The sequence below is a fragment of the Rattus norvegicus genome, chromosome 11 (assembly GCF_021556685.1).
Source record: "Rattus norvegicus strain SHRSP/BbbUtx chromosome 11, alternate assembly SHRSP_T2T, whole genome shotgun sequence".
Classification (NCBI taxonomy): domain Eukaryota; kingdom Metazoa; phylum Chordata; class Mammalia; order Rodentia; family Muridae; genus Rattus; species Rattus norvegicus.
The window spans coordinates 50,867,425-50,893,421 of NC_141544.1; the positions used below are offsets into that span (position 1 = coordinate 50,867,425).

A 25,997-nucleotide genomic window follows, 5' to 3' on the forward strand; every position below is an offset into this window, starting at 1 on the left:
AGTCCTGCTCAGAGCTCTCCATGAGCATCCCCCTGCTGCTTCTCCACCCTTGCCCACTGGCCTTTCCCAGCTTGAGATGTCAACTATATTCCCCACTCTGCTTCCCACCAAGAGGCTAGATTTCCTCGCAGCATCTGGTCTCTTCTAGATAGATGGTTCTGGTCTTAGTACTGAGTGTGCCAACCTCTGCACACCCAGCAACCTTCCTCTATGTCGTCACTCTTGTGTAACCATTGTTACGCACCTTTTCCACTGCTCCTCCGGTTGTGTGAAAGGTGTCAACAAACATTTACCACAGAAATGGCCTGGTAAACCAGTCTGGGTAATGTATCCCGAACAGGTGTCGGCCACATATTACAAGTGAGAAGCTGGTCTGGGCAACCTTTGAGCCACTGCTGGTAGCCAGTTTTAAACTCTATTACACCTCCAAAATGCAGCAAGGCCTTCCTTACCTTCTGCAGATAACCTTTCAGGAAAAAAATGACAGGACATCCCATGGGGACAGCTGTCCTTCTCAAAGGTAATCTAAGACAGCCTTGTAATTGTAGCTGACTTTGTATGGCACAGGCTTCCCTGAACATCAACTCCTGTCTCAGCCTCCAGAGTACTGGGATTATAAGCATTTGCCATCAACTTAGCTGTGGTTGGTGTTTTAATTTACCCATTTGTCTTCTGGAAAAACAAACTACCTTGTCTGTTCCCCCAAAGAGAACAACTAGTATATTCTTTGCTGACATTTGCGCAAAAGCATGAATCACAGACAGAAAAACAAACTCCATAAGGAGAAAACTTAGTGCTTTTTCCTGAGCTAAAGGTTTTATTTCGGAGTAAAGCAGTGATTTCAGGGCAAGTCTGAGGAAGCAGCTGCAGTAGGTAAGATGTGGAAAGCCGGTAGGTTTGAAGCAAAATATGGTTGGAGTGTGTAAGTGATCGTGTCTCAGGGACTACTCTGAACTCTCCAGGGAGTACTGTCTCCGCCACCCGGGTGGTTCCCACAGTCAAGAGATTTCAGGTTTTACCCTGAAAAATGCCTTCAGGACCCCAAACGGGACTCTGCAAAGGCACCGCCATCGGAGGATTCTGACCGGCTCTAGATATGTTTTAAAAAGATGCGTTGGCAGCTTTAAATTCAGGCACAGGTCCACGTGTCTCCAGCTCACATTCTTGCTTCTACCATTTTAAACCACCTCGGAGGAGGGGGACGCTTGTGAGCATGTGTGAAGAGGCCCTCATCCACTACAAGAAGGGTTCCCGGGGATAAGCGCGCCCTCGCCCACCGCTGGTTAGTGTCCTACCTCTGTCCTCTCAAAACTCACCTCGGGAGCACGCAGGCTCCACCTGGCCCTGGCCCCACTTGTCCACCCTCTTCCCAGATAGTAGGCGGGCACATGTCTCCAGCCAGTCTTGCCACCATAATCCCTGGGCCACCAAAAGGTAGAGACGAGTAAGACGCCAGGGCCTGGGAGCCACGGCACAGCCTCGGACTTTCTTAAACGCCAAAGGGGTTGGAGACCAAGGCCCCTCCCTGGGCTGTGCCCGAAAACCGGGTAAGGCGGCCGGGTAGCCGGGAAGGGACTGTAGGGACTGAGCTCGCAGCCACGCAGGGCCTGGCTGTGGCCTCTGGGCCTGGGAGCACTGGGGGCGCAGCGCTTGATCCCGCGACCGGGCGGGGGTCGCCGAGCCTGCAAGTGGGCAGCCTGGCGCCGGTTGGCGTGGGCCGAGCACGCGGCGGGCAGTTGGCACGGGCCGGGCGCGCCGTAGCCAGGCCCGGCACTTAGGGCAGAGGCCAAGCCCGCGGCGGCGGAACCCGGCGGGCGCAGGGCGATCCCGGAGCGGCTCCGGAATCCAGCCGGGTTTTGACTCCGATCGCCCACGGCGCCCGCGGCCGCGACTGTAACAAAGAACAGGCGGCGCGGCGGCCGGACCGGGGTGGGCGTGGGGGGCGCGGCTGGAGGCCAGGCCCGGGCCAGGCGCGGGCCTCGGGCCGCAGCGGGGGGCGCGCGGTGGGGCCGCGGCGAGCACGGGCCCGGGGCTTTACCTGCCTGTGGAATGTGCAGAGCGGGGTCGGATCCGGACTCCGGGTTGCGATCCGCTCCGGAAACTGCGCAGCACCGGAAGCCGGGGGGCGGTGGCGCGGCATCGTGGGAGTTGTAGTACGCAGTGCAGGCCGACGGGGCGGGCCCTGGGCTCCGGGTGCTTGTACCTGGTGCTGGGGACTTCGTGCTGTGTTAACAGGGAGTCAAGGATAACTGTGTAGAGTAGGAGCTAGCTGGGACTTTGTAAACAGTGGCCCTAGGAAACGGCTGTGTGAATTGAACCCGGGGACAAAGATTCGTGGTTGCAGACATGGAGGATGTTTGACTTCCTGCATGCGGAGTTGGTAACTGGCAATGTGGATGGGGAACAGGAAAGAAAATGTATGGAGATCTGGTGAAGCAGGCTGTGAGGATCCAAGGGACCGAGTGGACATAAAAGCTGAGGAGAAGGGCTGTGTGATCAATGAGAGTTGGCCAGATGGTTTGTGGACTGAGGAGTTAGGGTTAGAGCTGTGTGTGTGTGTGTGTGTGTGTGTGTGTGTGTGTGTGTGTGTGTGTGTGTGTGTCTGTGTGTGAGAATGAGGGAGGTAGTGTAGTGAACTGAGCAGACAAGGACATCTTTGCCCTTCAAGACACCTTTAAAACAGGTACACATCTCACTGTCCCGTATACCACTTTCATTGGTATTGCTCATTCTAAAGTGCCCAGAAGGCCAGCTCTTTGAGCTTCTACGTATGAAGCAGAACTAAATGTACAAATAAAATCAGGCTGTGTACAGGAGGAAAAATTGACAGGTCACAGTAAGAAAAACAATATAAATCTGGAGCTGAGGAAGACATGGAGGCTGAATGGATTTCACCTACTAAGCTACACACTTTGCCTTGGAACAGGGTATGAAAGCAGTCTTACTTGAGAGACTTTCCTTTGAAGAGAGAGCTCTCGATGTCAAGGCTCCCTGCTTCTACAGGGCCCCCATAGTAAGTTGTGACCTTAATGTTATTTTCACCATATTTAGCTGCCTAAGCACTGAGGCCATGGTAATGGTGACCCAAGAAACCAGCTACTTTTTGAACTGGCAAGGCACTTCGGTGTTATCCATATGATACTAGTTTTGCATACATGCAAAATATAAATACAGGAGGCCAAATGATATGTTGTAAGGTCAAAATAATTGTGGGGAGCCACTGAAAGGATAAGTGATGTTTGAAGCTAGCAGAAAAACTGAAAAATTAGGAAAGGGGATAGGAAGTTTGAGATACCAGGAATGTGGGATACGCTAAAATATCTATGTTCAGCGAATCTAAGCCCAAGAGAGGAACATGTGGACTAACCACGGTAGGCAGCTGTTCTTGTGAGCCTTTTTTGCTGGCTACTTCTTGAGAAGGCAGGGCCTGAGCCTACCCATCTAATAATATAGGGGTGATACTGAGAGTGAATGTGTGGAGTCTAGAATGACTAAGGGTTGCTGATATGGACCAACCCTGGCAGGGAAGATGGGTTGTTCAGAATTCCTCTGGAGGTGCCAGCAGAGATCAGCCTGGACAGATGGTAAATTATGATCAGTGTGGCCTTCTAGTCCCCTCTTGGGATGCCAGCACAAAGCAGACCTTGGTGGTCTACAGGGAAAGCAACAGTCCCCCAGCCCCTCCAATCCTAACACACTCCAATCCCAGATACAGGCATTGCCATCACTGCCTTGCCCTGTGCAGTATGTGGGGCTGAGGAACTGGGAGTGAGAGTACTGCCATTGCTCCAGTAGTAAGGTCCCCACTCCTGCTGGGGTCTGAATGAAAGAGGCTTCCCAAGGGCTCTGGTATTTGAACACTTGATCCCCAGTTGATGCTGCTGTTTGGGGGATCAAGACAGTGATTCTCAACCTTCCCAACACTGCAACCCTTTAATATAGTTCCTCATGGTATGACCCACAACCATAAAAGTATTTTTGTGGCTACTTAATAACTATAATTTTGCTATTATGTAACAAATTTTCTGTGTAAATTTGCTACTAACATAATGTAAGTATCTGTTTTCCGGTGGTCTCAGGTGGCATCTGTGAAAGGGTCTTTGAACCCGTAAAGGGGGTCACAGGTTAAGAACCACTGCTTTAAGGGGTACAGCCTTGCTGAAGGAAGTGCACCACTGGCTTTCTGGGTTTATAACCTTGCCTCACTTCTTGTTTGAATTTGTATGTGAATGACAAAGTAACCAGCTGGCTTCCTTCTCCTGCCTACTATGCTTTTTCTTATAATTGCCTTTCCCGCCATTATGGACTCTGATCCTTCTAGAACTATGAGCCAAAATAAACCCTTTCTTCCCTGAATTGCTTCTCGTGAGGGTGTTTTATCACAGCAACAGATGCCACGGTAGATGCCACCTTCGATGCAGAAAATGGATGGGGCTTGACTTGGGTGACTGACTCCTCCTGATGAGCAGATGACAGTGGCTGACCACCCCATGGGCTGTCCCATAGGCAAGCGGGCTGAATAGGGCTGAAGCGTAAGCAAGTCCGAGATGGTCTCCCTGGCGGTTCCCCAATGCAGCATCTCTCCAAATGCAATGCTTTTGTTTGTGCACATGGCAGAGCAAAGTGAAGGAGACCACAGACACTGAAGACCACGAGGAGGGGGAGATGCTTACAGCAGGCAGCAAGGCTGCTCAGCCCTACCCCAGACACCACTGCCATGTCCTGTGAAAGCACAAACGCTGTCACATACCCATGGCTCCCATAGCTAAGCTATTACCTGTTCCCTCTGCTAGGACAGCAAGGGCCCAAACCGATGAATGTCCCCCTGCCTTCATTCCCCACACACGTCTCTCACGGGCCATATCGGGCACTGCTTTGGGGACCTGGGCCAGGACAGATTCTGGCTTGCAGCATCCACAATTCATCATCCCCCAGGAACTCCCTGGAACTGCTAAAGTCCTATAGTAAATTTTAGCCCCAGCGCGGCCTGGGTGGTGCTCAATAGCACACAAAACATAGAACACGAGGAGCAAAGTCCATTGCCCAGAATGAGGGTCAGCACAGGTATTAGTACATCTTTCTTGTACCTGGCAGTGATGGCCAGTCATACAAAAGGACAGGATGGCAGTCATTCAAACATTAGAGAAGCCCCTGGTACTCTTAGGACAACCCAGCACTTGGAAACAACTCAGCTTAAAGTTTTCCATGGGCACATTTATTTCTTGAGAGGTCAGTAAAGTTGCAGCCATGTCTCACTGCATGGCATCCTGCACCACTCATGTCTGTTGTAACAAACACAATCATTTTCACAGATGCCAGTTGTCACACACCAGCTTCAGGCTCACCACATACCTGGGAAGCCTTTGCTTTTATTCTCCTTGCCATAGAGATTTGACATGACAGTGGGCAGAAAGCTGCAGCTTACAGCCCGAGGGATAATCTTCATTCCACTATCAGCACAGTGAGCCAGGCAGCTTGGTGATCCCAAAACTTATTTATACGCAGAACACGGACATTTTGCATAGAGCCAGAGGTGATAGGAGCTTGCACTGCTGGTTTGAACGGTGTCTTTGTCCCTGTACAGGTGCTTTGGTCCACAAGTCTTTTCGCCTGTTTCGATAGTGGGGAAAGTGCCTGGTTGTCAGTCAGGACCCACACCTGTTTCTGTGACAGACACATTTTGCCTTCCACCATCTATCAACTTGAACTTTGAAAGTTTGGTATTGACAGCCCTGAGCTTACTAACCAAAAAACAAAACAAAACAAAACAAAACACTTTGGGTGGCAGCAATGTAAATTAATCTTCCCCTTTCTACATAAGAAAATTCACAACTCTTTTCTGTAAATGTGGCCAGGGAAAACCCAAGCAAAAATCTGATTTGGAACTGGTCAGCAACAAATGGCCAAGCAGCCACAGCTAGGAAGCAGGGCTAGTTTTGAGCCTAAACTAAAATGTAAAATAAAGTGCTTTGTCTAAAATTCTCTTGCTCACAGTGTGTTTTCAATCAGAGCAAGAGAGCCCTAGTTATTGTTACACCAACATCACACAAACAGCTCTATTCAGTCACTCACTGCATGGAGGACAGGGGAAACGTGCCCAACTCCAGCCAAACCTGAGTTCTGCCTCCAGATTCACAGACGCATGGATTAGTGTTCACGAAAAACTGCTTCAAAACTAGCACTCTGTGGAAATCTTAAGACAGAAGCGAAACCAAAGGACGTAGAGGAGATGGTTGGACAGCGGTGACTTGTGCCTGTGTGCTGTTGGCACCTGGTACATAATCTTAATGACTCATTTCAACATAATTACCCTACACTGTGAAGAAACAGAAGTGGATAAGCAGCTTGGAGAAGGGCTTTTATAGTATGGGAAAGGCCCGTTCTCTCACGTTACTCTCCCAGGCTACCTGTCTGCCATCTCTGCACACTCTGCCCTGATGTTGTTCACAACTGGCAAAAGCTACTCAGTAGAGACCCTAGAAGAAGCAGGTCTCACACGTAGTTGAGAAGCCGGGGGCGGGATGCTCACAGAATCGTTTGTGAGCTAGGATGGCTAAAACTCATTTGTTCTTTTCTGTTCTTGCTAAGAGTATAATCTAAAATGCTGATACCTTCACACTTGAATAAACTTAACCTAAATGCCAAAACCAGTCAAACCAGTAACACCTGCATAGGCTGAGCGGCCCTAACCCAAAAGTCTAAGACCCAAAACTCTGTGTAAAGTGTCTAAAGGGTTTCCTATTTCTGAAATTTTTATGTTTTGAGATGCAGGGATGCTCAGACAGTAAAGCCTTTTCAAGATATCCCCAGATCCAAAAGAAGTCTGAAACAGCTCTGGCCCCAAGTATGTTGGATGAGGGCTACGGCCCCACACTGAAAATACAGCATCAGAATCAGAAATCCTGGCCCCTGTAGTCTCTGGGAATTGACAGCTATGGGTCACAGTTCTGCAAACTGCATGGAGTAACAATACTTCAAGTAAAGCACAGCATTTAAATCACTTCCATTCCCAAAAAGTAGTGAGGATTACTGGCTTTGGGAACCAACTTAGTATTGACGCGCCATTCTAGAACTTTGCAGTGAGTAACATTTGGAGGTCTTTAAAGACAAAGCAGGTTTATAATGTCCCTTCAACGTCATCTGAGAACTACCTGAGAGTCTTCGAGGTTCTTTTTCTTCTATTTCTGTTGTTTGCTTTGAGAAGGGGGTCTCATGTAGCCCAGGTTGAGATGGAAGCTAACGTTCTCCTCTCCCCACCTCTAAGTGCTAGGACCACAGGCCTGAACCACCAGCGCACCCATCAAGAATTTTCAAATGTTTATTTGAAAGTTCACTGGGTCCAATGGCTCAGACCTGTACTCACGGCAACTTGAAAGACGAAGGCAGGAGAATCAGGGTCCCGAGATACGCTTGGGCTACAGAATGAATTACAGGGCAGCCCAGGCAGCAACTTAGTAAAACCTTAGCTCGATAATGACAGTAATCATGATGACGATGATTGTGAATACGCTTGGCCCAGGGAGTGGCACTGTTTGGAGGTGTGGCCTTGTTGGAGGAAGTGCATCACTGTGGGTGTGGGTTTCGAAGCTGCCCAGTACAAAAGAGCCAGTCTTTTCCTAGCTGACTACCGAATGAGATGTAGAACCCTCTGCTCCTCCAGTGCCATGCCTGCCTGGACGCCGCCATGTTCCCACCTTGATGGTAATGGACAATCCTCTGAACCTGTAAGCCAGCCCCAATTAAATGTTGTCCTTAGGAAGAGATGTCTTGGTCATGGTGTCTGTTCACAGCAGTAAAACACCCTGACAACTACGATGACCAAAAAGTGAAAAGAGGGCCAGGGAAATAGTTCAGTGGACAAGGGCTTGTCTAGTGTGCACAAAGATACAGGTTTAATCCCAAAAACTGAGGAAAAGAACAGAAAGAAAGAAAAAGGATTTCTAAATGTAGTTTACAAATCTTTCTTGCTAAAACAAGAAAAAAAGAGAACATTTTCCTATAATGTTGGCTTCCATAGACATTTTTAGTCAACAGTGACTTTGCCCCTGAAATACATGTTTCTAATGAACAGAAGACACCAGAAGGAACTTCCTGACTTCATATCAGTGACAGAGCTCATAGGTCTTTCTGTCAGCTTTTCCACTACTGTGGGAAGAAAATTGACACCCTAACCCAAAGACAATGGCCCTGGAGGGTTGTGACACCCGGTGAACCCACAGTGCCAGGCACACAGATGAGGACAGCACCTTACGAGCCTTATGTGGGGACACTGAAGCCAGGTGCCAACTTTATAATTTTCCCGTAGTAAACCAAAACCAGAATACCCTAAAATATGACCAGGAGTCTCTGTTCACAGTAAAATTCTGAAGATCCAAAAAAAAAAAAAATTCCTGCAAGTTTGGCCCATTGCTTTGGAACTTCTACTCCTAAAACTAACTAGCATCTGAGAGCAATTTCCTCAGTTGCTCTAAAAGTTCTTTGATTTGGCTGTCAGCTATATTTGGCAAGAACCATATATGTGTGGTCATGTCCTGTAAGCTGTCATTAATTGCTCCTGATGTCAACCTCAGCATATTTGAACTCAGCATGCTGTCTGCACTATGGAAAAAAACAGAGTCCCTGACATAAGAAACGAAGAAACACATCTGAATGTCTACACCTCCACTTGCAAGAAGGCTAGAGTAAATCTGGAAGCGTCTGGCACAATCTGCATAGAACATACTTAGTGTTTGCATACTTTTTAATTTCTATGGCTAATATCAAAGGTGAACACCTCACACTTGTCAAAGCACATCTTTTCCTATCTTTTCCCCATGGGTCAAAATTCCTGTCTACATCCATACTCCTGTCCCCGGCACCAGGTGCCCTTTTTAATTCTAAACAAGTTAGGTGAGGTAGCCCATCCTGCTCATAGCAACAGCCCAGAGGAACACCTCTCCCTCATGACATGGTCTAGACATGAACCCCAATAGTCCTGCAAGAGAGAGGAAGAAGTAGGTGGACTGGGATCCCTCCTGCCTACCATCCATAGTCCATCAGCCCACACATGGCTTCAATGATGCAAGTCTCCCTCTTAAGTTCACCCTCGGCACTTGGATGGCATGGTGAAGCTGGAGTCAGACACTGAGTATCCGGTAGCAAACTGGACTGAGTTATCAGAAGCTTCCCAGCCATACACACAGATTGCTTTTTTTTCCCTTTAAAAGACTAGATTATTGGGGGGGGGGGACCCAAGCTAGACAAGCAGGCATCTGATGGTACTGGTCATCCTCCAGCTGTGAGGATAGGAGGTGACTCGGGCTATATGCAGGGCTCTCTGGGTGGTCCATTGAGGGTGTGTTTGCCTCTGTGCCTGGTAAGCAGCTTTCTGTTCAGGAGCCGGCTGAGGGTCGCCCCTTTCTTCTGCCTCCCCTCTGGCTGCTGCAGGAATACCAGGTCGTTATGCGACTGGCTCAAGCTTGGGTCTTTCTGATGGTGTCGCCGGCGGAAGAAGAGCTTGGCACCTTTCCTTAGGATTCCTTCTGCAAAAGGGGAGCATAGGTGTGGTCAGGGCTGTAGGGAGGATAAATTCAAGCCAAGGAGGAAGCAAAGTTGCCAGCAGCTGTGACAAAGAGTCAGGCACTCCCTCAAAGAGTGACCACTGCCCAGGGGAGCAAACACCAGAGCCTAGATGATAGGCGGTCACTTTGCAGTGTGAAAGGCAGGAAATTCCAACATTAGGACTGGCACTGTGGAGTGGGTGGGTTGGGGTCCACCATGGCCCCTCCCCTTTACCAGGAACTCTGTGATGAGCAAGGCTATGTATGCTGTATGCCCAGGAATAAAGGCCACGTTCCTGATAGTTAAGTTAAGAGCCCTGGAAATCATGGGGCTCATGTTCTCAGTTAAGTTCTGTTCTTCAGGGAATAAGGTCTGCTTTTAAAAATTAATTCTAGATCATTCTACACACGTACACTAGGTATTATGTCTATTTTATCTACCAGTCTATTCATCCACCCATGTACTAAACCATACTAGGCCAAGCCATATGAAATTTGTTAGTAGATCATTTTTCAACCCTAACCCTCAGCCTCATGCTAGGCTGAGAATGTAGCTCAGTAGTACAGTACTTGCCTAGCATGCACAAAGCTGGGTTTAATTCCCAGCACACACACACACACACACACACACACACACACACACACACACACACAATAAAAATACATAAAAACAAAGAAAAGGAAGAGGGCAAGAAAAATGAAAAAAGAAAAAAGCCCTAGGCTCTGTATGGTTCAACTCCTTGGCACAGTTGGCAAGAATGGGATATGAGATAGAAAACAAAGAGTGGTAGCACTTGCTAGAGTGGAAATGGTCCACGAAGGTCAGGTGCGGGCAGGCACAGTGACACAGTGCACAGACACAGTGCAGACAAGCAGCTCAGCGTCACCTTTTCACCCATGAGTTTAGCATCCGAATACCCCAGGCCCAGCAAGGACAGGGCAAGGGTCAGGCAACCTGCAAAGCTCTTTACTGTTTGCCTCAAGGAGTTTTATTGAAAAGAAGAGAAACCTGGCCACACAGCCAGGGAGATCTGTCCTGAATTTGAAAGTTTGTTTGGCATGTGAGCCACATTCAATAGCCATGCCACATACGCATGAGTATGCACATAGAGAGAGTGAAGAACATGAGTGTGTTTCCATACCAACATGTTAGCCTCTTAGGGCAGGGAGGAGACCTGGTCAGTATCTCCCTAGCATCCACATTCATAATGGAAAAAGAAGCCGGTCACTTTAAAAAGCCACTTTGTGCTGGTGACGGTGGTGCACATCTTTAATCCCAGTACCTGTGAGGCAGAAGTAGGTAGATCTCTGAGTTTGAGGCTAGCATAGTCTACAGAGCTAGTTCCAGGACAGCCAGGACTATTTCAAAACAAAAAACACCCTAAAAACAAGCAAACGAAAAGTCACCTTGGCAGAAGCAGAGAAACTGGACTACCCCAGAGGGACTAAATTAATTTAAACTGTACAAAATTGCCTGAAAATGTTTAAAAACCTCTACCTTAACAAACAAATTGCTTGTTGTGAAGCCTAGTTAGGACAGAGTTTCACATTTTTCCAGGAGCAACTGCTAGGGTTTGGGGAATGCTGGGAAGAGAATGACAAGGAAGTGAGTACAGTAATGCAAAGGGCTTTGCTCCCAGCCACGAGCCCATTGATGCCACTGGTAGGATTCTGGTTCCTAGTGTGAGTTCCATCCCTGAGCAAGTGGCCAACCACCAGTTTGTGTTTGGATGACTGGAGTTGGCCCATGTGTAAACACGGAGACTCACGTGGACAATTTTGTCAAATCAGAAGCATTAGCTGGGCAGAGGACTGCGCTCTAGGCACCATACTCTAGGCTTCGGGGAGTGTTACCTGGACTGGAGTTGGGGATGAGAGTCTGTGAGGATTGCAGATGTACAAGCGCCTTCCTGGGATCTGCTCTACGTTAGCTTTGGGGTTCCCAAGAGCTCAAGCAGCTGTAGTACCCACATTTGAAACAGAGGAGGTGAAGGTGCTGAGGGTAAATGGAAGCCCTGAGCCAACTGTAGACCCCAGAGTCCTTATAGTAGGAAGTGCCTATGTATGTCCCTGAACTGAAGCTTGGCCTGGGGAAGGGTCTGTATTATATAGGTCAGGATAGTGCTACAAGCTAAACTGTATCCTCCTCAAATCCCTGGGTTGAACTCCTGTTCCCCAGAATCTCAGAGTGCACCCTTATTTGGAGATGGAGTCATTCCAGAAGTGATCACTTTAGAAGGTGATAATTAGGATAGGCCTAATCAAACATGTCTGATGCCTGGTGGTCTTATAAGAAGGGAAATTTGGAAGGAGACACAGAGGTGAGGCAACGACTGGGATACCTACAAGGCAAGGAAGGCCAAGGATTGTTGCAACTCCTGAAGCCAGGAAGGCCATGGGCATGGAAGGAGCCAGTTCAATGGACACTCCCATCTGAGGCTTGCATTAAAAATAAAAGATCATGAAGCTTCTTTTTAAGACTAGGCATGGCACTTTGCTACAGCCCCGCGAACATAAATATAGCCAGGAGAGGGAACAGAAGTATCTGGATGAAGATGATGACCAGAAACCACTGTACTGATTTCCATTTGGTTCATAAAACCTTACCAGATAGAAAAGCAAACATCAGAGAAGTAACCAGTGGGGCCCTGCCCTCATCCTCAGTCAGCATCTTATCCAAAATGTTAAGGCTTGGGTTCACATTGGGCCATCTGATGAATCAGGTTCTGGGGACCTCTCAGAGAAAGGAGCATTTCAGTCGGCTGGGCTGATGGCCGTTGCCCTGCCTCAAGTATTCCATATCCAAGGCTACAGAGTCAGACACTGTTTTTTTGTTAACTGTTGTAGGCTGTGTCATATCTATCTCTTGGGCTGTGTATGACACAAAGGAGACCGACCTGTCTGAAGGGCACATGTGATGGTTAGTGTCAGGTGTCAACCTGACAGGTTCTAGAATTGCCTGGGAGACAGGGTTTTGGCAGATTGGAGATTACCTTGACTGCATTAACTGGGGTGGGAAGGTCTGCCCACTGTGGGTGACAATACTTTGTGGCTGAGATCCTGGACTATATAGAACTGTATGTAACTATAGACTGTACGGAGCTATCGACTGTACGGTGCTATAGACTGTACGGTGCTATAGACTGTATGGACCTATAGACTGTATGGAGCTATAGACTGTATGGAGCTATAGACTGTATGGACCTATAGACTGTATGGAGCTATAGACTGTATGGACCTATAGACTGTATGGAGCTATAGACTGTACAGACCTATAGACTGTACGGATCTATAGACTGTACGGAGCTATAGACTGTACGGAGCTATCGACTGTACGGACCTATCGACTGTACGGAGCTATAGACTGTATGGAGCTATAGACTGTATGGAGCTATAGACTGTATGGAGCTATAGACTGTATGGACCTATCGACTGTACGGAGCTATCGACTGTACGGACCTATCGACTGTACGGACCTATCGACTGTATGGAGCTATAGACTGTATGGAGCTATAGACTGTATGGACCTATCGACTGTATGGAGCTATAGACTGTATGGAGCTATAGACTGTATGGAGCTATAGACTGTACGGACCTATAGACTGTACGGACCTATAGACTGTATGGAGCTATAGACTGTATGGAGCTATAGACTGTACGGAGCTATAGACTGTACGGACCTATAGACTGTATGGAGCTATAGACTGTAAGGAGCTATAGACTGTATGGAGCTATAGACTGTATGGAGCTATAGACTGTATGGAGCTATAGACTGTATGGAGCTATATAGATTGCATGGAACTGAGCACCAGCACTCATCTCTCTTTGATGCCTGACAGCAGAGGCCATGTGACCAGTTTCTACAAGTTCCTGTTGCTTTTGACTTCCCTACCATAATGGACTATATCCTTGACCTGTAGCCAGAATAAACCCTTTCTCTCTTAAGTTGACTTTGTCAGAGTTTTTTTATCACAGCAACAGGAAGAGAAATTAAAGCACAAGTGCTTCAGTCACAAGCACAGATCAGCTCATGTTAAGGCAGGAAGTCAGACCATGAAGACAGGCACTGGGTGGCTATATTCAAATATCAAAAAGATAATCTTCACACTTTCTGGTGATCACTACAATTTGCCCAAGAGAAATTGCAAAATGAATGTCTAAAGTAAAATTCCTGCCCTAAAGTGTCAATTTGGGTGTAAGACTGATAGACTTGAGAGACTTAGATTTTATTGTTTCTCAGCTGTTTGGCTAAGATCAACTGCAGAAAGATTTAGAAGAGAGAAAAGAAAGAAAAAGGAAGGCTTTAGGTATGTGTTTGCTGTGTGTAAAACGATCCAAGGTGTAAACTGCCATTTTAGCAGCACCGTCCGTTCAGCAGGCCTGCACCTGTTGTAAGGCCCCACACCATGCTGAGGCCTAAAGCAGGTTGTTGTCTGTTCTTCCATCCGCTCTCGTCAAACCTCGTCAGACTCTCTGCTGGTTTGCCAAGCTACATTTTCCAGAATCAGTCAGAATGGATGTTATCCTATGAACCTGTACTGATTTGTTGAGCCTTCTTAGAAATTATGGCTTCTGTGGGATGACTTGAGTTTCTAGACAGAAGGGAATGTCTTTGATGTGGGTGCTCAGACCTATTTCATTAGGCTTCTACTCAGGGTTCCCATCGAGTTGGGGGAGGGGAAGGTGCTTGCTGAAAATTGAGGACATCAGAGTTGGAGAAGTGACTTCTCAGGTCACACAATGACATATGTGTGAGCCCAGGGAAATTGGTCCCTGAAGCCAATGTCCTATGCTTAGCTCTTTGGTGCTGCTAAGGAAAGTCTGACCTTGAATGTCAATGATACTACCCTTGAGAAGGAGCCACTAGGTGCCTGGAGCAAAGGGTGCCTCGTGGTCTCAGGGAGGAACATACAGACAGGAGGACAGAGCATGGTCTTTGGTAAGATTCGAGAAGAATTCTATCTCCAGAGAGGGATATCAAGATGTGGGGAGGAGGGGACATTCCAATGAGGAAAATTTACCTTGACATTGGCAGATAGGCTGCACCTATGAAGAGTAACTCAAATAAATGATTTCTGCCGTGTGTGTGTGTGTGTGTGTGTGTGTGTGTGTGTGTGTGTGTGTGTAGAGAGACAGAGACAGAGACAGAGACAGGGGGAGAGAGAGAGAAAAAGAGAGACAGAGAGAGACAGAGAGAGAGAGCACACGAGCGAGCGCGCTGTCTCTGTCTTGTGGTGCTGGGTGTCAAACTCCCTCCTATGCATACCAAGTAAACCCTCTACCACAGAACGGCAGAACTGTACCCCTAGACACAAACCAACACATTTACAGTCTGTTTAAACCTCAACACCACAATTATCACTGGGAAAATAATTCTGGAAGAACCATGGCCATAGATATACATAGCAATCGAGAGAGGGGCACCGTCACACTGGGGCGAGGGAACTTGGCTCAGAAGACAGAGGGTAGAGTCTTCTAGAGGCTGGGGGTTAGACAGAGGGGGGGCCACTCATGGGGATACAATTTGCAGCTCTCTAGCATAGCAGATAACCACAGTTCACAGTAAGCCACATGAATACACAGGAGCAGGGAGAGGGGCTCCATGCATCAAGTCTTATAGAAAAGGAAACTCTCCTGCCTCATCTTTATGTGAGTGTCCATCTGCCAAAATATGACACTGGCTTTCACAGGGTATGATTAGCATCTAAGTCAGTGTTTAAGGAGACACCAGCACTGACCATCCTGGTTTGATTGTCACATGGTAATGCTTTCAAATTTTCACCTGAAGCTATATGAAATCTGAGGCAAATCACATTCTTTTTAAATGGGTACAGGCAGTGGGGAAAACTCTCTCCCTGGATTTAGTTCCCTTTAAACACCCCACGGAGATTGGAACATGAATAGGAGGAATTTGAGAATTATTATAAATTCTAACTCTGCTGTCACGTTTCTAAATTTATCCTGTTTATTTCTGTAGAGGGACACAAATGGCCATGGAAGAATCTGTATTAAAATCTGCAAGTAGGAAAACAATGGTCCTAGCGACCTGGAAATGTGTGCTCTGATGCCCAAGAGCAGCCTCACCCTTCAAATGACACCTCAGGGACAGGAAGCAGGTGAAGGGTTCCCTGCCTGGCCCCTTATCCCAGTCAGGCTGCGCAGGTGAACCCTTGCTTATGCCATCACAGCGAGATGGCTTTGCACCATCACAGTGAGGTGGCTTCGCACCCTGAGAGGAAATGTCCCATCTGATGGCTGATGAAGGTGACAAATCCACCTAGAAGCCAGAAACACATAAAAACAGCAAAGGGAAGGTCAAGCCACTAAGCCAGGAGAAAGGCAGGGATGGCCTTAACTCTGCTAGGCATGCTCCGCATAGTCAATTACATAGAACTTAAAAAAAGGCAAGACAAAAAAATAACTTACTGTGTAGGTAATTAATTCTGGTTGACATAGTGATCCTCTTAAGTTAAAGGGGACGAACACGAAATGCAGAGATGTTGAGAGGCAAAAAGGAAAGCAGGCAAGAGCAGAGTCAGAGTGAAAGTCAGAGTCTGGAGTCACTGTATCATATACTTATGTACACACATGCTCACACACTCGCACACATGTGCATGCACATGTACATACTACTGCAGACTCACACACACATGCCCACATTTGTACACATGCACACACAAGCACAGATTCGTGCACATACATGCTCACATGTGTAAACATGTACACACATGCACATATAAGCAGAGGCTCATACACATACGTGCTCAAACTTATATACACACATATACATACACCACACACGTGTATATACATGCATATGTGAGCATGGACTCATGCACATTCATGCTCACACTTTGTACATACATGTGGATGCATATGCATTTGAGAGCACATGTGCATATACATATACATGTTTTCACATACACAAATGTACTTTCAAGTACACACATATGTGCACATACACTCATGCACACATGAGTATATACTTAGGCATATGCACACACATGCAAACATGCAAGGTTGCCATGCAAGATATTTGGCAATGTTTCTTTCTGTTTTTTTTCTCAGATTTCTCTTAGGGCATTTGTGATGAATTCAGACAGGGTTAAAATTTGCCCCAGACCTATATGCACAGTTCCAAATGGGCTTATTGTCACACAACTGCAGCAGTATTTTATCTTTTTCAAGTGCTGAGAACAAACACAGGACCTCATGCATGCTACATAAAGGATTCTACCACTGAGCTACACCCCCAGTCCTGGTTTTTGAATTTAAAATAAATCTGAATTTTGGGGAAATCAGTTTTCTGTTTTGGCTGAAGTATAATAATATATAAATTCCCAGTCAGTAAACGTCCTGGAGAATTCCAGTTACATAGGCTTTCTTGAAGCTTCCAACATTCTTCTCACTATACCAGAAGGCAAAGATGATCTGCAAGTCATGTATGTATACCTGAGTTTAAAACCAAACCCTGGGGGCTGGAGAGATGGCGGAGAGATTAAGAGTACTGGCTTAACCTCTGGTCCCTTCAGAGGACCTGTGCTCTTTTCCCAGCACCCAGTGTGTAGCCTACATCTACCTGTAATCCCAATGCCAGGGAATGGGAGACTGTCTTCTCACCTCTGCATGCTTGTAAGTAGTGCCTAAATATTCATACAGGCAAAACACCCATACACATAAGATAAATACAAAATAAATAATGTGAACCTATTTTCTTCTCAGACTAAGTACAAAGCTTCTAGAAACTGTAGGATGAAAACCAAGTATGTATTGTGTGGTGCATATCCGCATGACCTGTATATCTGTGTGGAGGTCAGAGGTCCATGTGTGGTGTCCTCCTCCATTATTTTCCACCATAGCTTTTGACAGAATGTCCCATTAGATCTGCATCTCACCAACTAGCTAATTTCATCTTGTGCTTCCTAGAAGCTCTGTACTTAGCTTGAGATGTTGGTTGGCAGAATCTTAAATAGGTCTAAGCCGCTTGTCCAACCATTTTCATGTTATGCCAGTTTTTTTCAAAACTGGTGCTATAGGGAATGGCTTGGTGGGATTTAGTTTTATATATAGATGTAAAATAAAATGTTTTTTACATAAATACATAATATATGTGGGCTAGGATGGAAATATATATATATATTTATAATATATATATTATAAACAAGGTCTCACCATGTAGTCTGGCTGGCCTAGAACTCACTATGTATACCAGGCTAACCTTGAAGTCAGAGATCCTTCTGCGTCTGCCTCCGAGTGGTAGGATTAAAGGCATGTGCCACCATGCCTAGGCCCTACAAAATACCTTTTAAGACATTGCCAAATACTCCCTTTCAGAAAACTTAAAGTCAAAGCACTCCAAGAACTCAAGGGCAGGTTCAGCCTCTGCTTCCAGAGTAGCCAGGAGTGAAATACACACACCAGCCAAACATGTTTGCACCTCCCCGAATATCTAGCGTTTCTGGGGAGGCTCACATGCACAGAGGCTGCTTCAGCCCTTCCTAGAGGACAGACCAGACCGATTCATCCATCTGGCCAGTGAGGGGAGAAGGATAATAGATACACAGCAAGAAGGGGACCCCAAAGGAGGCCAGAGTTAGTGGGAACGGGAACGGCTGGGAGAAAGCACAGCAGTGCTGGACGGTGTGCTGGGCTGTCAGGCAGGCTTGGCAGCTCTGAGAAACCTGGAGCGTGCAGAGGAGGTTTGGATTCTTCAGGGACATGAGGATATAGACCATTGACTCAAAGTGAAGTGAGGCATAGGGTACCTCCCAGTGTCCCCAGTTCCTCCCTGCTAACTGACTTTCCCAGCAACCTCCCAGAGGGTCCTTTGACCCCAGGACAAAGACCTGGCCAAGGTGTATACATAGAGTGGCCAGCAGACAGTCCACCTGACATCCTGAGCCACAGTTCACACCAAGAGAGGACACAGGATTCAGCTGAAGATCCCCAAGGACAGGCTGTAGGAAATTGCCTGGATGGTCTAAAATCTCCTCCCAGGAATAAACGCTTTCTCTCCTCTTTTGATGTTCAAATTCATCCCCTGTCTTTCCCCACTTGGTACTGGCATAAGTCACAGGCAAGCAGCTACCAACAATGGCTAAGGGATAAGCTGAGAAAAGGTGGAGCACCAAGGGGTGGTTCTCAAGCTCAGCACCTGGGACATGTGCTCTGCTGGGTGGTGGTGTCTATGCCATGTGCCCTAAGGGGTACAGTACCTACTGTGAGGTCTGGTTTGGTTCTAGCTGGAGGAAGAAACTGAGCAAATCAGGGGAGCTGCCAATCTCTGCTTACTCTGTTCTGCCCCTGGCTACTATAGCATCTGGCTCCTGGTGACACTCTGAAGCCTTGGATAGCTGTGCTTCCAGATGGAGAGAAGCAGACAGGGAGGGTGCTTGGGGTCATGAAATACAATGGCCCCCAGATGCAGAGATGAAGCCCCAGCTGCCCACATGCAGGCTCCCACCTTCTTTCCAATTCTCAGTGGCTGAACAGACTGGGATGGAGGGGATGAGACTAGGACAGCCTCACAGAGGACAACAGGAAGGGAGGCCAGCATAGGAGCGAGGACACAGAGAGGGAAGCCCAAGTGAGAAGCCGGAGGCTTGGAAATAGGTACCTTTATGCTTCTTGATGGCTCCTAGCTCTGAAGTACTCAGGGAGCTCTCTGACAGTTCGTCCCCATCAGGATCCTGCAAGACTGGACCGCTCCACGATGCTACCGGAGACTCCTTCTCCAGGTCCCAGGAATCTAAATCATCCTCTCTGGGCTCGAGGACTGGTAGGGCTTGGGCTGGCTCATTTTCTTCAGGTGGGGTGGTGGCAGAGGCTTCAGTTGCCTCTGGATGGCACAAAGCAGAAGTGGCCTCTCCCTGGTTGGTGCTGTCCATAGAAGCTGCATAGTTCAGCATGAGGGCAGCACTGTGGTCCTGAGATAGTGAGGTCTGTCAGGGAAGACATACAACAGTGGCTGAGAGCAAATGAAAAGCCATCCCAGGGATGCAATGGGAGTTCACGGTAGGGAGGGAGGGTTTGGCATTTGCTAAGTGACAGCTGGAGATGAACCAGCTTACAGAAGTGCCTGACGACTACTAATACAACAGTCTGCGTGCCAATAAAATTAGTATATGGCCTACATATACTAAGTGTGAAGATTAGTTGACACTTCTGAAGCAAAGTCTGAAAGTGGAGAGCAGACAGTCCTGGTCATCTTCATCTTCTTCACTTATCTAACCCAGACTGAGTAAATGCTTCCACTATTTGGCTTTGTTGGCACCAGAGATCTGCCTCTCACACCCCAGTGGCTGAAGAAGCCAGACTAAGAGGAGATACCCCTGCCTTAATATTCAAGGACACCAATGAGCATTTCTCGAAGTCCTGGACCCAGGCTACCCACGCAGTGTAGACACTACCAGCTATGGCGACTCACCATTGGCCCTTGTCAGCAACCATGAGGGTGATTTGCAGCACGCTGTCCTGCCACCCTCTTGATGACCTTGAGATCCAATCTATCCAGTCATGGCCACAGCTACCTAACCTGTCACTCACTGGGCTCTCTCTCCATCTGCATATTTGGAAATGTCTAGAAAGAAACAGGATTTCTTGTATGGCCCTGTGAACTGACGATCTAGCCTGTTCTGCAGCCCGTGGCATGGCTGCCATGAGGGGCACTTCGCGCCCTCCTTAGCTCCATGAAGATACCACAGAGCGGAATAACAGGGGAACTGGACTGGAACATTTTGTAGAATAACCTTTATTTCTATCAGATAGAAGAAAGGACTACACATATTTTTTCTTCAAAATATTTAAATGTTTTAGAAATGAATAATATCAGGAAAAGTAAACCAGGGAGGCAGCTAGGTGTAGACTTCACCACAGGGGGTGTCTTACATGTGCCTTTATTTCTGTCTTAGTAATCATTCTAGAAATGACTCACCAAGCTCTCAAGCCTCAGAGCACCACCAAGCAGACAGCTGCTAGCTTCCTGCATCAACAGGACCAAGGACTACTGTGGTCCCAGAGGTAACTGACTCTGGTGGGAAGGAACTGTATTGGACTCTGCCAAGGGGACCTTCTGGATGAATGAGGAACTGGGGTACTATGCTGACAGACTCCCACCTCCTGCTGCTGCGCTCACCTACCTTGGAGATCCCTGAAATTATGATGGTGCTTTTCTTCCGTGGGGACTTCAGTTTCAGCTTTGAGGACTCGCTGAGCTGCCGAATGGCAACTTCAGCCACAGGATCTGAGCTGTTCAGTACCAACAGTTCTGCCAGAAAGAAGGTAGCACTGAGTTCAGTAGCAAACTTAACAAGCTCCAAGCAAAGCCCCAGAACAGGGGGCAGGATAGTCTATAAGCAGTGGTCGGCAGGCATTTGGAAGAAGGAGGGAGAAAGTAAGTTGGGGTTTTTTTCCCAACTTATCTCCGCATAAAGTAGAAGCAGACAGGAGCCACATGTAAATGAACAGGCAAGGCCTGGTTCTGGTAAAACTTTATTTTCGGAAACAAAGGAAGGCCACTGTTATCTACAACTTGACTCCAAGTAGTTATGAGCTTCTCACCGATATGTCTGTTTGAGGCTCACATGTTTTTGTTTATAAGGTAATGCTCTTTCTCAAGAGGGCTATGTGAAATGGCAAAGGCCAGCAGACAAAAATAATTTGTTGGCAGAGGAGATGGTACAGTAAGTAAAGGCACCAGGTCTAATGATCTAACCTGAGTTTGATCCCTGGAACCCAGTGGGAGAAGGAGAGAACAGATTCCTGCAATTGTCCTCTGACCACCACATGCGCTCTCTCTGTCTCTGTCTCTGTCTCTGTCTCTGTCTCTGTCTCTGTCTCTGTCTCTGTCTCTCTCTCTCTCTCTCACACACACACACACACACACACACACACACACCTACACAAAGAGACAGAAAGAGAGAGAGAGAGAGAGAGAGAGAGAGAGAGAGAGAGAGAGGAAAAGAAAGTTTTTAAACATTGAGAAAATTTTGACCTCACAAAGGCATATAACTCCTTTTCCCTCCAAAAGTGGCTGACACAGATCAGTAATCCATGGCAGCCGATAAAAGCTATTAAGAGCTGGCCCTTCCGGTGTCATAAATGTACCAATTGCTGCTGACGGAGCCTGCATGCTTTGTCATCTGCTCATTCCTTAGCTCCATCAGATAAGTTCTTTCTTTTTAAAAAATCTCCACTTGACAAGATGCCAGGCCATCAGGTAGGTGGCTAAGTGGAGAGGGCTTTTATCCCCCAGCGAGTTAGCTCTTCTAGCTTATGCTGTTCTGCTAAGGCAAAATTAAACATGACAAAAGGAGGTCCAGGGTGTAGCTCAATGATACAGCACCTGCATAACATACATAAGGCCCTGGGTTTGATTCCCAGAACTGCAAAAGCAAATGAAGGAACCAGGACAATAAAATCGTTTTAGGAGCAGGACATCGGCCATGGCCACAGGCCACAGGGACTGGTTTCTACAGTCACACACTTGGCCCCAGGGCTGGGCTCAGCCACTCCTTGCTTTTTAGGTGGAAGCTGGAGATCAAACTCAGGTCCTCACACTGACTTATGAACAGGAAGATACCTGTTCAACATGTTGATTACCTGAAAATAACCCTAAGATTACAGAGTTGGTACTATCACAGCTTGAATGTAAAGTGTCCCCCAGAGGCCAGTGTTTAGAGGGCCTTCTGAGATGGCAGTGCTACTCTGGAGCTGTAATACCTTTGAGGATGAAACCTTGATACCCTTGAAGGTTAGCCTGGGCTCTGGTTCCAAAACTTCCTCTCTGCTCCCTGGTTAGCCATCATGTGAGCAGGCTCTGTCACACACTCTGGCTACAGTGCATTTACTTATCAAACAGTGAGCTAAAACAATCCTTTCCTCCCTTATACTGTTTCTGTCAGATCTTTTTGTCATAGTGATACAGAATATACAAAAGAGCTAATCCAGAAAATTGGTACAAAAGCAGGTTATTGTATTTGTGAAACCTATGTGGTTTGGTTCTTTGGAACTGACTTGTGGGAAGAATGTGGAAGGGTTTGGAGATGTGAACTAGAAAAGCCCCTGAAGAGGCTCTCACAAAATGACACAGGCTACTGCCATTGCTCACTGTAACTAGAAGGTGAGACCTACTGCTGAAGACATGACACACTTTCAGTTAGAACACAGAGAAAGCTGGAACTGACCTGAAAATCTCCTCCCTGCTAGAAGGTGCTATGCAGGCAGCTGGGGGAGAAAAAGAATCAGTGGGCTTACACAGCGGAAACTGCATTCCTCTGCACTGAGCTGACAGGCAAGACATATTTCCTAGTGCAATAGCAGCATGACTGCTACACGATAACCTTCTGCCTTTTGGATGTGAAGTCAGCTACACAGGAAGGAATTAACTCCTGATCCTACAAAGCTGGTCAAAAGCCCAGGCTTGGGAAGGGGCTGTCTACTGTGGCTTTGCTCAATGGACATTGGTCAGAAACATTTGTTTTCATTCACATTACTGTTTGCCTCAGCTTTAGTCAGAGAAGCCCCCTTTGGCAGTGGTCAATGCAGAAACTCATAAAAGAAAATATCTGGCCTCCCCAAGACTCAGGGAACACTCTGGAAGAAAGGGAGGAAAAAGCTAGAGGCTAGGAAAGAGTGCTGTAAACTGCTGTCCTCTGGACATGAACTGGCCTTTGTACTCATGAAGCACAGCAGCAGCGATTACTTGCACAAGATCAAGTCAGTCAACATTCCACATGCATGAGTGGGTTCACAGTCCCTGTTCCTAGCTGAAGGGCTACCGGAACTTGATGGCTGCTAGGAATGGGAAGTCATTTTTCTTCAAGGATTGTAGTCACTGGTAAGTTACCCATGCTCTGGTGGATGTCCCCGTATACACACAGGGACTCAGTTTATAAAAATCAGAACGAGGCGCGAGGTGGGGGGATTGTGTTGGGGAAGGTCTGAGAAGACGGGGACTGGGGAGTCGTGGTGGATATGATCAAGATACACCATATCAAAACATAAAAATATTTTTAAAAATGAAGAAGAGTTCTAGAATACTGTGAGTAGACCTTATTTCTGTGGGTGTGTGGAAGACCTGAATGCTGAGAGAAGCACTGAGTTTGAAATGGGAACAAGGACTCCATTAGAACAGGATTAGAGATCCTCTGTGTTACATTGTGGCACAGAATTCAAAGGAATTCATAGCACAGCATTCAGACGATGGCATGGTTACTACTGGCTGCTTTAGTCAGGCTTACAGTGGGGCTGAGAATACAAATTAGAGCAGAAAGACAGGAAAAATGAAGTCTTTGGCTAGGAAAGAAGAATCTCTCAAACTGCCAGGTGGTCATAGTTATTCAAGCACCATTAGGAAGAAGTCAAATAGTATGTACTAGGACGTAGGAAGGAAGCTCTCAGGACATTTTAGGAATTGGTAAGACCCCTGATACCTCCAGCATATAAAACTACATATCCATTTGAAAGATACTCAAATGGGACTTCATAGAGAGATGTGTCACAGGTTCACTCATCGGGGACTCAGAAGCCACTGTGGTCATGATACAAGGAGGCCTAGCTACATAATCAGTGAAACTTAGGGTTGTCAGCATGGTGCTAGGTTTTCAAGCATGCAGCAAACAAGGGTTATGGGATCATAAAGGGTTGCACCTAGATTCAGGAAAGCATGTAGGGCCAAGTACTATTCATTCAAGGTTTCCTGTGGGGAGAATCTCATTGGGCGAAATCTCTGAAGATGAAGCCTAAGCTGAAGTAGAGACCCCAGGATGTTGGCAATGCCAGGACCGTAAGACAGGTCCCAAGGAAAGCTGTGGTAATGAGTGGAGCCAGGCCAAGAGACAGGCCACACGGCTGCAAATGGCAAAGGTCCAGGAGTGGAATTCTCTGTCTCTATTGGTGCCAGATCATTTCTACCACACGCATTAAATGCCAGACACAGGACTACAGCATTCAGTGTCCTTGTAGGGTTCAGTCTCCCTCTAGTCTAAAATTTCCTTCCATCCTCCCATTTCTCACTTCTGAATGGGCACAATTACTCTGTATGTACCCTTGCAGTCTGGAAATATCTAACTTTCCTTTTGATTTTACAGGAGCTCACAGATAAGCGACATCCCTGAGTCTCAAAAACCAAATTCTAAAACTTAGATCCTTTAAGAGCGTTTGGAACTATTAAGTTTATAGGGACTCTTAAAGTTAAACTAATTGCATTTTGCATTATAAGATGACTATGAACCTTTGGGCCAGAGTGCAATACTGTGGCTTAGATATCAAATGTCTTCCACAGGATCGTGTTCTGAACACTTGTTCCCCAGCCAATGGCACTATTTTGGGAGGCTGTGGAACCTTTAGAAGGTGGGGCGTAGCTGGCAGACATTTGACACTAGGGATAGGCCTTTGAAGGGGGATAGCCCTGGGTTTAGAATCTCTTTACTTGCTGGTCTAATGTGAAACTGACTCCTTATGTGTTTACATGTCATGCCTCCCCCAACCCCATGACGGACTGAAACTGGACCCAAAATAAGCTTTCCCACCAAGAAGCTGTTTCTGTTAAAGGTTTGATTGCAGCTATGGAAAAATAACTAAAAGAAGCACCCAGAGAGCTCAGAAAACCACTCTTAAATGCTCGAGAGGACAGTGTGGAAAAGCACAGCATCTGGTCCATGCTGTTCCCAGGGTGGCTCATCCAATGGCACTGACATCATCCGCATGCCAAATGATAAGAGCTTTCACAGTTACAAAGTGGGGCCCCTACTTCCTGCTTATTTTGTTAAAGTGCTCCACAGATCTATTAGGGACCCAGCTCTGTCCTCAGTCTCCCTTTACGTGACATTCTCATTCTCATTTTTCATTTTCTATTTGCCACTAAACCAAAGACTCCCTGAGTAGGTTGGGGAGGGGGAAACATTCACTCCTAAGCTCAGAAGTGCAGGTATCTTACCCGTGTCAGAAGAGGAGAGTGTCTTGCTGACTGGGGCGCTGTGGCACGAAATGGCCTGGACAGAGATGTCCTTTTCAATGACCTTCACTTTGATAGGTGTCCTCACAGGGGACTCTGCAAGAACAAGACTCCATCAGCAAGGGCATGCAAATTTTCAACAGAAGATTCTAGAAAGCTAGAGGAAGCCCCTACTGCACCTTGAGGCCCTACATTGATTACTGGCTGGAGCTGGGCTTTAAGATTTACACCGTCTATTCTTTCACTGTGCTGGCAAAAGTGGGGCTGGGCGTCTAGACTGGAGTAAAAATTCAGTGACATTTTAATAAAACGAATTCATGTGTGAATTTTGTGTCCATGACCTGTGCCATTGGAGTTACTTTTGGGAAGATGGTTCCTTTACACAATATACCAATAAAATAACAAAACTTCATTTCCCCACCCAGGGGCCCAGCTACATTGCAAAACAAAGGTTTATGCTAGCCCCATTTACAAAACCAAAATAAGACCAAAAATAAAAAAAA

At 46.9% G+C, this 25,997-nt stretch overlaps 2 protein-coding genes and 1 long non-coding RNA gene across 45 annotated transcripts in view; 1 reads left to right on the plus strand and 2 right to left on the minus strand.

The window, feature by feature from the left end:
• Positions 1 to 2,120, minus strand: part of Prdm15 (PR/SET domain 15) — a 57,632-nt gene extending 55,512 nt beyond the window's left edge. For 12 of the 20 annotated variants that reach the window (XR_015632786.1, XR_015632785.1, XM_087576355.1 and 9 more), the window contains exon 1: positions 2,039 to 2,120. The gene's annotated coding sequence lies outside the window, so the exon portion shown is untranslated. Of the gene's footprint in view, positions 1 to 1,316; positions 1,499 to 2,038 lie in introns of those variants that run through there. The other 8 variants (XM_087576359.1, XM_087576358.1, XM_087576356.1 and 5 more) reach the window with 3 other exon arrangements.
• LOC148002565 (uncharacterized) lies at positions 1,208 to 25,820 on the plus strand. The gene is made up of 2 exons (XR_015633035.1): positions 1,208 to 1,282; positions 20,450 to 25,820. It is a non-coding gene; the product is annotated as an uncharacterized LOC148002565 (long non-coding RNA).
• The window catches only part of C2cd2 (C2 calcium-dependent domain containing 2), a 64,381-nt gene continuing 43,577 nt past the window's right edge, over positions 5,194 to 25,997 (minus strand). For 14 of the 24 annotated variants that reach the window (XM_087576370.1, XM_087576369.1, XM_087576388.1 and 11 more), the window contains 4 exons: positions 25,477 to 25,590; positions 20,678 to 20,805; positions 19,156 to 19,480; positions 5,194 to 9,521 (listed from right to left, as the gene is read on the minus strand). In XM_087576370.1, the coding sequence (XP_087432496.1) occupies positions 9,301 to 9,521; positions 19,156 to 19,480; positions 20,678 to 20,805; positions 25,477 to 25,590 (788 nt within the window). In that variant the 3' untranslated portion in view covers positions 5,194 to 9,300. Of the gene's footprint in view, positions 9,522 to 10,669; positions 10,823 to 15,965; positions 16,003 to 19,155; positions 19,481 to 20,677; positions 20,806 to 25,476; positions 25,591 to 25,997 lie in introns of those variants that run through there. The other 10 variants (XM_087576376.1, XM_087576375.1, XM_087576374.1 and 7 more) reach the window with 5 other exon arrangements.